General features: G+C 33.9%; 1 protein-coding gene across 2 annotated transcripts; it reads left to right on the forward strand.

Annotated features, from left to right (window-relative positions):
- Positions 1 to 1,711: 1,711 nt before the first annotated feature.
- Positions 1,712 to 10,987, forward strand: LOC115417153 (UPF0547 protein C16orf87 homolog). 2 transcript variants are annotated; one of them, XM_030131161.1, is made up of 4 exons: positions 1,712 to 2,007; positions 4,941 to 5,040; positions 7,149 to 7,334; positions 10,323 to 10,987. In XM_030131161.1, the coding sequence occupies exons 1-4, from the start codon at positions 1,942 to 1,944 to the stop codon at positions 10,439 to 10,441; spliced, it is 471 nt and encodes a 156-aa protein (XP_029987021.1). In that variant the 5' UTR covers positions 1,712 to 1,941; the 3' UTR covers positions 10,442 to 10,987. The 2 variants fall into 2 exon arrangements, with proteins under 2 accessions (XP_029987021.1, XP_029987022.1); XM_030131162.1 differs by having other exon boundaries at positions 7,155 to 7,334.
- Positions 10,988 to 12,922: the final 1,935 nt, after the last annotated feature.

Here is a 12,922-nt window from a genome sequence, read left to right on the forward strand (position 1 = left end):
GAAAATAATTTGATGTACAAACTATCTTTTTATAAATAATGTGAACAAGCTGAAATTAAAAGAAAAATAAGTGGAATTGTACCAATATTCTGCCTGTTAGTACATGTTTTGTGTATTTGTAGATCCGCTGTGATCTTAAAGTTATAATGCACATGTATAAATGATAAACTGAGGCAGAATATTGTTAAAATTGCACTTGTTTTTCTTATGAAATTTCCGGTTGTTTCTATTATTCATTTTTTTAAAAACATAGTTTGTAGATGTTAACATTTTCGTCATGTAATTGTACTTTTTTCACGCTAAAACATAGAGAAATGTTTGGAGTTGTCATTATTTATAGGTTATTATCATTATTATTATTATTATTGTACTTATTTGAGATCATATTGGGTTGAATGTGGAACCTGAACTAAAATAAGTTTTGACAGCCCTGATCTACGTGTATAGATGCCCGATTCCATCCCTGAACGGTCGATAAATACAAGACTGATGTTCTTTCTACGTATGTTTCAATAAGAACATATGCAGCAATGACTCAAACTACACTGTTCGCATTTATTTAAGTTATAGATATTTTACAACGTCACTATTTGGCCATTGTTTTCTGTAACGGAGGGGTATGTGGGCGGATTTTTGTATCCCTAGAAAGATCCTAAGCAGTGTTTCTTCTAATTTAACATCACATTTGTCTTTTGGTCGCTCTGATTCTGTTTATTTTTGCCTTTTTCCCTGGATAATTGACACATACAGAATCCCTGCACCGTGTGTTTGTACGCTTTACGCTTCAGTGTGCCTGTATTTCAGATATCTAATGTAAATGGATCCCACCAACTGCAACGTCAGGCTTGTATTGTTTAATGTAATTTACTGCGCGGTATCTGTGTCTCTTTTCGGGGAGGGTAGGGGGGCGCTAGTTTAGGACTAGTTATTCATTTCTTTGTGGCAGTATTTGCATTAATGCTCCCTTTATGAATCTGTGTGTAAACGGGCTTGTAAATCAGATTTAAAAGAAATACTAAATAGCAATTATCAATGTCATTTACTGAAATAAAATTGAAGTTATTAACAAATCATTTTGGTGTTTTCATGTGAGAGCTGATGTCTGTTGAATGCATTCAGTTAATTAGTTCATTTTGGATTAGCACATGCTGAAGAATTAATATAAATGTATTCGCAGGCAACCCAGAGATGAAGGTAATCAATAGAAAGAAATCAGGCTAATTATTGAAAACCTGAATGTTTTAAAATGAGTAATTAAAATTTTTTTAAGCATATACATTTTAAGAACTTTTATTTTAAGAATTAAATTGTATTTATGAAAATGACTAAACCATATCTTACCATATAAATTATTTTTATTTTTGTTATTAAAGTATTAAATAACTTAATAATAAAGTATTAAATAACGTAATAAAGCCTTAAATAACAATAGCTGTATTCATGCAGTTCATACAACACGTGAACGCCTCCTTCAGTTTGTAGTATCTGTTTCGTTCCCACAACTTTCACCAATTTTTCTCTTCTCCACAATATCTACAGGGATATAAATTCACCCCGTCTAAGTCGTCTGTTTGTGGTTTTCCTTGTAATTATACACTGAATGCTGTAAAAAAAAAAAAAAAAGAAAAGAAAAGAAAAGAAAAAAGGGGGAAAAAAAGCTTTTTTAAGTATTCGTCATTTAACTATAGACGTTGAACGCGTCACCCCAGCGGCTTCGTTTGCGCATGCGTGTAACATAGCATTATTAGGTGAAGAAGTAGCGTGAAAATTTCTCATAAAGTCTGTGTTTTTATACATTTTAATCAATAATATCTGGATTATCTGTGCATGTTTCATCTACGAGTCGCCGTATGTCGGAGTAAATCACCCGACGTGCCGCCCATGTATTTTGGAAACGAGTATTAGCTTTGGACCTGTCGTTGGAAGAAAGAGATTAACGTTATGTCGGCAAATAAAACAAAGAAAGTCAAAATGGCCACGAAATCGTGTCCCGAATGCGACCAACAGGTGAGTCCGTCTATTCAGCTGTTTGGGGGTTTATTTCTGATCATGTACTTTGTTGTCTGTAATATTAACACGCATAGAGAAGTTGTCAGACCTTGAAATTGGAATGGAGATCAGGGGCAGAAGTTAGCTAGCTAATGTTGGCACTGATCTCCTATTATTCACACAATAAACTCTGACACCTTTATTCATATTTACTCTTTATATGTCAGTATTGCATGATTAAACATGCACCTAAATCATATTATGTAGATTACTACTTTAACCATGGTGTCAAATCAAAGTTATCACTGAATTTAAACTATTTAAGCTACAAAAGTAGGCAGAATTTAATGTAAAACCCATTAAAGTACATGTTTAATTGGTTATTGCCTCTAATTTAGACATAAAAACTAGGCATAAGAAGGATTAAATAAACCAGAGATTGTTCATATTTGGGCTGAGATTGTGTCATATTTTTCCCCAGATTTTACAACAGCAGGATAAGACTCCCCTTACTTGGAAAACATCCCATATGAGTCAGAGTTTTACTATTTGGATTGTTCACATGAAGTATTAACATATGGTAGATTCAAATCACTAACTACTAGTTGTTATCCTTTTCTGCATAAAAAAAAGTAATAAATAAATTTAGGTGATTTTCACTTTTGTAATCATCTAAAACTCTCTGAAATTTGCACTGATGTCAGTGTTTTATGTGAAAGTTGAAATGTCTGTGTTATAACAGTTGGTTTAACTCAGTCCAGCTGCAGTACTGTGGAAAAGTCCTGGTACAACATCAGGTTCAGTAATAATACATTTAACTTATGAAAAACTTTACATTTATACAATCTCAAATTGTACAATAAAAATAAAAACAGGAAACCACAAGAATTAAGCAATAATTTGTAGTTTTTTTAAGTTCTAATGTCCACACATATACATTTGTCTCTGTATTTAGATCCAATCTAGTGTACGTGAAGTATGAACAGCAGGAAAAAATAAAGTTTAATGGAAAAAAACACCTCCTATAAACCATAGTGGTTGTATTTAGTGTGACTACCCTTTGTACGTAACATGCCTTTAACCTTTTTGTTCAGACAATATAAGATTTATAGGATTAATTTTCTGATGCCAGTAACAAATGGACCAAAATAATCAACATGAAATGAAACAAAGATTAACTGGGAAAAAAATGGACAAAACAATCAACAAATCAAATAAAAAAATCAACAAATGGAACAAAAATGAACTAAATAACAAACAAATCAATGAAAAAAATGAAGAAAGTGAAAAAAAATGAACAAAATGATCAAAAATTTGCATAATAAAATAATTAACAAAGTTAACAACATAATCAACACAATGAGCAAACTAATCAGCAAACTGAACAAAAACAAACCAAATAATACGGTTTGATTCAACACATGTCAGATGTTTTAAATTGTTGTGCTTCTTATCATGGGGTCAGAGGTCACAATAAATAGTGACATTAACCTTTACAACACATTCAGTTCAGTTTTTATTTTCAGTTTCAGTTATTATTTTAAGGCTGGACCCATATTTCCTGTATTTTTTAGTTGTGTGTAAAGAAAAGAGAATGAGAAATAAATATGTATGTTCATTTCTACTGTGAAAACCAACACATTACTGTTTTTCAGATCAGTGGCTCTAATGCAGAGACTTGTAACAGGAAACTATATTAAAAATGCAAGGGGTGTACGCAGTTTTGGAAGCTACTGTAAATCGTGTCAGGACTTGTCATATTGAGTAAATCTGACGTGTCTTTGACTGAGGAGGCTGGTTTTCTCTCACTTCTGAAATCTTTTGTTTTTCAGTGTCATCTTGCAGGATTTGATTTAATTCCATGGATCATTCTCTTATTTCTCACTTTTTAAGACAACAGACATCTATTTTCTGTATTTCTCAGATTGTTCAATAACAATTAGGTTAAAATTTCTTGCTTTATCTTTTACTCCAGGGTTTCACCAGTCTCTGTCGTGTAATCAGAGTAACTTATATGCATGTATTAGACATATTTGAGTAGATATTTAGAAGCACTTTAACATTATGTAGAGCAAAATTTGGGGAGATAAAATTTTAGGTTAAAAATGTCAAATTACTGCTTGTTAATATGTGGACTTTAAACATATCAATTTTTTAAGCTTTACGCGAACATTCAAAACATGCGGTTCTCAACAGAAATTAATATTAAGTAGGACAAAACCTTTAAGATATTATGTTCAACTATGCTGAAAATAAATTTTGGAGTAAAATATTGAAAAGTCTCTGTTTTATTGACATGAGAATGTGGTAACATGTGGACAGGTTGCCATAGTAACACGTGGACAACTCTTTGCCATTGTATGCATCACCCAAAATATATCCAAAGATCATTTCTTTCTGAAAGTTTCACTCAAATATCTGAATTATAAGGAAATTGAAGATTTAAAAATGGGTATTTTTGTGGTAACGTGTGGACAGGGCCTTTTAAGCAACTCACAAATGTTCAAACTCATAAATATCAATAATATTTACAATATAATGAAAATCTAATTCTTGAAATTTAACAATCATCTATATAATCAACAGATTGAATACATTTTCACATTTTTAGAAATAATTTTTAGCGTCAAATTCAAGCTATGGCTATGGTGTAAAAAGTACAATTGTTAAAATCAATTGTAACTTTTTTCTACAAGTGTTTTTTTTTTTAAAGGAGAACAGTTCCATAAAATAGACATCTGTGGCTAAACAATGAGGCCAATTGATAAATGATGTGTGCAATTTTATTTTTTCATGTTGATGTTCACTTTTGCTTGATCGGACCATCCAGTATTTGGAATACAACGCAAGTGCAGTTATAATAATTATTTTTAGTCAATGTTACAGATATTTCTATGTCACAGAAGCCTCATAATTAACTGTAATCTATTGTTTCTTTGCTTATTTTCCAGATTCCTGTTGCGTGTAAGTCCTGTCCATGTGGTTTTGTGTTTATAAGCAGAAAACTCCTCAATGCCAAGTTAAATGAGCGCTCCCCCTCAGCCATAGCAGGTAAAGCTCCGCACACGTTGGAATAATGTGTTAAACTGTGATTTGAGCCGGTGTTTAATGTGTGATGAGCAGAGGCAGTTATTCAGGTGCAGGTTTTATTATTGAACGTACGCTGCCCACATGTTTCCACTTCTACTCAACCAGGAACTGTCTGTCTGTTATTGTGCAGAATAGTGTCATTAATATGTGTGTTTTTGTCTGCATTTTTACTGAATGACTCTGATGTTTGTACTGAACGTCCAAGAAACACTGAGAGTCGTTTAGAAAATGCATTTATAAGTCATAAAACCGCAAAGAGACCCATGTGGAAAGAATTCAGCTGGAAGGTTAGGGTGAGATCCTGTAGGATTCCCTCGATCACATTTAACTTTGGAAAAAAACAATTCAAATCTGTGTCAGAGAAACTGTCACTATATTGGGGATCATACACATAGTCTATGGGACTGGTCCGTCCTCAGACCACTTTGGCAGGGGGTTCTGGGGGAGATACAACCATGCTAAAACATAACTTTCCATTAGAGTTTGTTAATTGTATAATAGGGCTACCCCTGGGGGAAGGTCTATGTAAAAGGATGTCAAATTAATACAAATTCTATGATTAGTGGCAAGAAAAATGATAACCAAGTCATGGCTCAAAGTCCTCCCCCTTCACTGGAGCAATGGCAGGAGGGTTTGAAAAATATATAGACTACCTAATGGAGAAAATTACAAATTTGATCAGTTTAGTGATATTTAGGCCCCGGTAATCAACCATTTTGGTAGGACAAAATAATATTTTATGTCTGTGAATAAAAGTTAGGCTGCTGTTTTTAAATGTAATTCTCATTGTCTGTTTTCTTTTCTTTTTTTGGGATGGATAGATTTAAAACTAAGTATTTCTATTGATTTCTACTTTACTGGCTGCGACATTGCCATTTATTTGCATTACACCTGAGTTCTGATTGTTCAAAAGATGTAAACTATGGTGCACATTTATTCAAGTAAAATACGTTTTAAAAAAAAACAAGAACATGCATTTATGTTAATAGTTGTTGGTGAAATTAAGTTCCAACTCAAACTCATTTCTGCAGGTGGAAACAGTCCCAGACCAAACGTACACAAATCTGAGACGAGAGCTCTTCAGAAATTGCAAAGTCTCTAGTTCACATGTAATTTATTTAGCTCAGTTTTCAGCAAGAAAATAGAACAGTAAGGCAATGCAAGTGCATTTCTATAGTACATCTGATGCATGAAGGCAGGTTAGTGTTTCTTTAGACATAGACAGATGTGATTTGTCATTCAGATTAACATCAAAATGAGATTTTGATACCCCATGTTAAGGTGATGTCATCCAGCTTCTGACTAAGGTTTATACTAACAACCTTATTTTTGGAAGTGGACATTATTTGTTTGCAGTGATTGTTGTTGTATTGTTTAATTTCCATCTTATGTTGCCTATGGAAGTTTGTAAGAATACACATACAGCTGAGAAAAAAGGAAAGAAATTAACTGAACTGTATGTAAATCTATACATTGTATTGTACTGATAAAAAAAGAAAATCTAATAAAAACTAAGTTCAAAAAAAGAAAATAAGACTTTGATGCAGGAATAAATAAAACAGACACTATATATACAAGATAATATAAATATGAATACAAAACAAGGATGTAGATGCTTGGTTTATGTTCAGTTAATGATATATTTTACAGTAAAAGTCACTTTTTCTTCAGTTTTCTCAGTTTTGATAAAATAACCTTTGAATTTACACTGAGCTTTAATGAACATCTACATAGACAGTGAATAAAATATAGGAAAATACATGATTTACACTGAAAAAATGCAAAATACAGAGGATAATATTATAATAAATTGTGAAAAATCACATGGGAAAGAAAAAAAAATCATTTTGAAGTTGTGACAAAATAACTGTGGGTCTTTAAGGGTTAATGCTCCTGTTAAACCATGTCCAGTCATGTCCAATATACGGCTGTGTGACTGTCTTAAAGTATTGTATCTATAAAAACAGTGATCATGAAGCACTGCAGCGTCTCTTAATTAAATCATAAAACTGATCTGAGACGTTTATAAAACCTCTTAATACGTGTTCCGATGTATTTGACGTTTTCTGACTCAGAAAAACTGGAATCAAAGCGAAGGAGGACGGAGCGAATCCGCAGAGACCGGATCGACTCGCCTTTACCCAATGACATGGAGAACAGGAGACGGTCTCGGGCCAACAGCCAATCAGATCCCGCCCGACGAGGACGAGGACGACCCAAAACAGTGGGGATGAAGAAACAGGAGGACGACAAAGGTACAACAGGGTCCATTTGGCTCATGTGGAAGGAGTTCTCCATCAATAGTTTCATATGGGTATCAGACTAAATAGTATAACCTTCATTTAATGCTGCCTTCAGGTGCTATCGGGAAGACGAACCTTTCCCCTTGTGAATTCAAAATTACAAGTGCGTTGTAGTCAAGTGCTTTTGTTGCCGAAGGAAAATGAAAAATGACTGACACAAAATTTATCCTGACCTGTTACTTGGTTAAAAGAGTTTTGGACGTGTTAATTCATCTGATGCGGCACTTTTATTTATTTATTTATTTATTTATTGCAAGTTGTGTATGATATAAATGTGTAAAATTATCAGCTAACAGCAGCAGAACATTAATAAAAGCATAGTTTATAAACTTTTTTCCCAGTTCTTCAGTGGAAAATACGATGTGAGGGAGGGCATTCATGTGCAATTTTGAAGTTCATAACTAGTATTTACCATAATTCCCATAGCACATGAAGGCATCATAAGGTGAACACCCCATTTACAATAAAACAAGAAAGCTAGTTAATTCTGGAAACAACAATAAAATCTACCAAATAGAAGACAAATATTACACTTATATATGGTTCATCAGTGGTAGTAAAAGCCGAACAAACACTAAAAAGATTCAATTAAAATCAAATAAAACATAAATAATTAAACTGAGCAAAAGCAGGAACAGTTTTCAGTAAAATCTAAAAGTATTTCATGTTCTTCTGACTTTACTTTTGCGAATCAACAGGTTTTATATCCACTCAGATTCCTTCAGTCTGAGTCAGACACACAGACACAGGGTGATGGTGCATTCAAGGGCACCTTGAAAAATTAGAATTCGCTATTAAGTGTGAAGGTGAACGGACTGATTTTGTAATTTGTTGACAGAGAAACAAGAGAAAGAAGAGACAGAGGTGGATGTCTTTTAAAAAAAATGTGAATAACATGAACAACCTGAAATTTCTTCAGAAAAATAAGTTCAATTTTCCCTATATTCTGTTTTTGCTTATCATGTCCACATGTACATTACAACTTACAGATCTCAGTGGATCTACAAAAACACAAAACATATAATAACAGGCAGAATATTAGTGAAATTACACTGATTTTTCTTAAGAAATTTCAGGTGATTCACATTTGTTTAGGTTATTCACATTTCTTGTAAAAGGATAGTTTGTAAATGTAAATAATTTCATCATTTCTTTACACTAAACCTTAAAAAAGAGAAGAAATGGTCATTATACTCACATGATGGTGAAGCATGATTATTCCATTCATGTTCTGTCACTAATTTCTGTTTCTTTGACAGATTTATAATACAGGGTTCATACAGTGCTTGAAATCCTTGAAAATGTTTGAATTTCAATGTTGTGTTTTCAAGGTCTGAAAAGTGCTTGAATTTTAGTTTCAATGCTTGCATTTCTAATTCTGTGATGTGATTTATTTATTGATTTTTAATATGAACTCAAGCCAAAGCTACTTACAGAGAGGTGATACATTTTTAAAAAAACTTTGTCAAAAAAGAAAATTCCCATGTGTTCTCAGGTGGACATGTGCATCTTAATCTTTGTCTCGGTGCGAGTGTGTCTGAAGATCGCCAAGTGGCTGTTCCCTATTTTTTAATAAAACGTCATGTGCTCTTTTAATTTCTAAAATTTTTGCTACGATGAAACATAATTTTAGACGTTTATGGAGACTGACCTGATGAAATGACGTTGTATGTCACGCCAGTTCTGTTATACTTATGTATTTTCAACCTTTCGCATGTTATTCAACGCCATTTGATTGCGTGTCAGTTTACACCATGATCTCCAGCTCACATATCCCTGACCCTAACCCTCAGTGTGTGGTATTTGACATATCTATTCAGGTTGGACAGGCGGCTACTAACAGTGTGACCACACACACAGAAAGCTTATAATGAGTACAGATAAAACACCAATCAAAAGTGATATGTATACTGAGGTGAGTCATGATATAACGTTGGTTTATGGCATAATACCATGTACATGATTGTGATAAAAAGTAAATAAAACAATGCTGAGTATTAGGGATGTAACGATTACAGTTATAGTGATAAACCACGGTAAAATTTCCGACAGTTAATATTACTGTTTAAATTCAAATTATCATGATAACCGTGTTCAATTACCGCACCTTGAAAATCACGGTGATACTGCTTATTTCCTGGACAAGCAGGTCAGCCTAACATGTTTTAATTCCTCATTCTTTCAGCATATTTACATTTGTTCATTAAACAGTTCAGGAAAATATGATTGTGTTTCACTTTCTGTTTGTGTGTGTACAATAGTGTACATGTGTGACACTGTGAATGATTTGATCTGGAAAATGGCCAAACAAGCCCCACTATCACCTCTCCAACTACTTTTTTTCCCACTCAAACACCACTCAGGAATCAGTTGAAGAATTGATAAGGAATTGGATTGGTAAACAGAATAGACAATGGCATTGCTATAGATCAAATCCTACTAATTCCCTCCCCTGGTGCAGATATCTCTTATGGCCATAAGGTGCCATCTTTAATGCACATTTGTATGTTTGATGTTTACATGTTAATATTTTAATGTTTCTTCAACAGAAAATAGATTGTGCATGTTATTTCATACTTGGTTATATTATTTCAGTGTGTGTATCAGTACTTTTTGAACATTTTGAGCACATTTCAACAATACTACGATAATAATGATAACCGTGATAATTTTGGTCGCAATAACTGTGATATGAAATTTTCATATCGTTACATCCCTAGTGAGTATGTGTATTCCTGTAGATCTGGATTTGACCCCAATGATAAGATGCTGTGTTGGAAAAATTTGAAAATGACCCTTAAACGTGCTTGAAAAAGGCTTGAATTTGACCTTGAAAAATGTGTATGAACCCTGTACAATAAATAAATCTACATAAAAAGTCTCATTTTTAGTAGAATGTAGAAGCAGGTGGAAGTATTGATTTTGTTTTTTTATTCACAGACAAACAGGAGAAAGAGGTGGACGTCTACGCCAGTCTGTCTGATGAAAAGGCCTTCGTGTTCTCTGTGGCTTTAGCTGAAATCAACCGTAAGATCCTGGGTCAAAGACTCATCTTATAGAAAAAAAAAACAAGCCTAAATGAGCCCAGAACACAGAACCTACAGAAGGAGACGAATGGGACGGAGCGAGGACGACCAAAGACGCACAACTGGAGTTTCCAACAGCCCGGCGCCGGTTTCACCTTCCACAGACACGTTTGTAAAAGGACTAAACGCATCAGCGCAGTTTCAAACGAGTCCGCTTCACCTGAGGTACACGGACGGTTACGGAACGAGCACCCTCAGCTCCTCATCAGTAGAACTAACAGACTTCTGGACATGTTGGTTTGTTACTAAAGAAACCCAACTGTCTGTGAACGCATCGTCTCCATCAGTGAATGTACAGGACGCCTCCGACCCGACGTCACATCAGATTCAGACTGAGAACATCAACACACCAGTGGATTTGAACTCCATGAACTGTTGGAAATGTCCAGAACTGTACCTGTGACGTGACGTGGTCGACTGTTTATGTCACGGCCAAATCCACACTAATAGTCATATTTGTCTCAACGGGTTTTTACCGTCTTTTCAGTCTGTCCACGTGACCTTGTACCGGATATCTACGTACACAGTATAACAGAAACAAACACCAAATCTGACTGAAACATAGGTTTGTTTGATGGCGTGGACGCTGTGGATCTTCACATGATACTGGATGCAGCAGATGGAGGTGTTTGAATGTGTCATGAAGCAGCAGCACATTCATTACTAAACTGAACTTCAAGTGTTTTGTTTTTTTTGTTCAACTCTATTGGTTGTATTATCTACACCAGGGCTGTTAAAGTCAGTTTAGTTCAGGTTCCACATACAGACCAGTATGATCTAAAGTGGATCAGAACCAGTACAATAATAACAGAATAACCTGTAGATAATGAAAATATCCAAACAATTCTCTATGTTTTGATGTGAAAAAAGTAAAATTACATGATGACAGTGTTTAAATCTACAAATTTTCCTTTAAAAAATTATGAATAACATGAACAACTTGAAATTTCTTAAGGAAAATAAGTGGAATTTTACCAATACAATGTCTGAGCTTCTGATTTATACATGTTTATTACAACTTACACATCACAGTGGATCTACAAATACACAAACCATTTAATAACAGGCAGAATATTGGTGCAATTACGCTTATTTTTCTTAAGAAATTTCAGGTTTTTCATGTTTGTTCAGGTTATTCATGTTTTTTGTAAAAGGATAGTTTGTAAACATAAACATTTTAATCATCTCTTTACACTAAAACAAAAAAAAGAGAACATTTGGAGTTGTCATTTATAGCTTATTGTCACATTGGTTTGTTTGTTGAACCTGAATTAAAATGAGTTTAATTCTTGTGTAGTGTTTACATTTCATGGACCGGATTGGACCCTTTGGCAGACGGTTTTGGCCCGCGGACCGTATGTTTGACACCCCTGACCTACATGTGTGTCCATGTCTGCACTGATGGTCTACTCATACCCACATCCTACAGTGTTTCAGATGTCGTTCCAGCTCCACATGGACTCCAACACAAACTGGGACTTTTCAGAAGATATTTACAGAAGTCTGTTTCAGTGACAAGAAACATGTTAATGTGAACGAGACGTTAAAATATGTGTATTAGTGTGGACGGACGAATCACACCCACATGAGAACGTGTTCAACAAAGCAGTTTAATAAACCTGAGCTGCTGTGGAATGACTTGTGTTTTTTGTCTGAGGGTAAATATCACATTCAGTCGCATTAAATTATGAGATTTTGATGCCAAAAGCTTAAATTGGAAACAGAATATCGTTTAACCCATAAAGACCCAGTGCTTTTGTAGTGGCTGTTCCTTTGTAACTTTTCTCTATTTAACTTTTTGTAGAACATTCATCACCATGCTCGTATTATTTTTCACATTTTTCTTAAAACACCATAAACTCCCACGGAAACAATTCATTCACGAACGTCGGCTGAGAAGGAGTTTGTGTTTATAATGGATGATCTAAATGATTCCAATGAAAATTATCAGCATCATTAACCATCCGGTATCCAGGTGAGCATCATATGCACACTTTACATTTCATGTTATAAAAGCTTTTTTTTTTTTTTAGCAATTATTTTTCCACTGTTGTTTTTAGTTAGAATTAAAAAGTTGTTCATTTTTGTCTGATTTTTATGATTACCCAGCCACTAAAATCAGCACATTGTAAACAATAGAAAGTTACTACATACACCCTTCTATCAAGTGAGTAAAAATGCACATTGATTCATTTTAGTATTAAACATTTGACCTAGCACAAAAAAAAAATGCATAGTAACCAATGTTACTGTTAATGAAAACATAAAAAATAAGTAACCCAGTTTTTATGTAGTATATCTACATAAAAAAAATAATAATAATAAAAAAAAAAGTTTTCCTGTCTGGTTTAATGGTTCCATCTTCAGACAGTTAACAGATCATTGACAGAGACTGTTACCATGACGACACCTCTGTGACTTTAAGGTGTGTAGTCTATAGATTTTCAGTCTGAT

The sequence above is a fragment of the Sphaeramia orbicularis genome, chromosome 3 (assembly GCF_902148855.1).
Source record: "Sphaeramia orbicularis chromosome 3, fSphaOr1.1, whole genome shotgun sequence".
Classification (NCBI taxonomy): Eukaryota; Metazoa; Chordata; class Actinopteri; order Kurtiformes; family Apogonidae; genus Sphaeramia; species Sphaeramia orbicularis.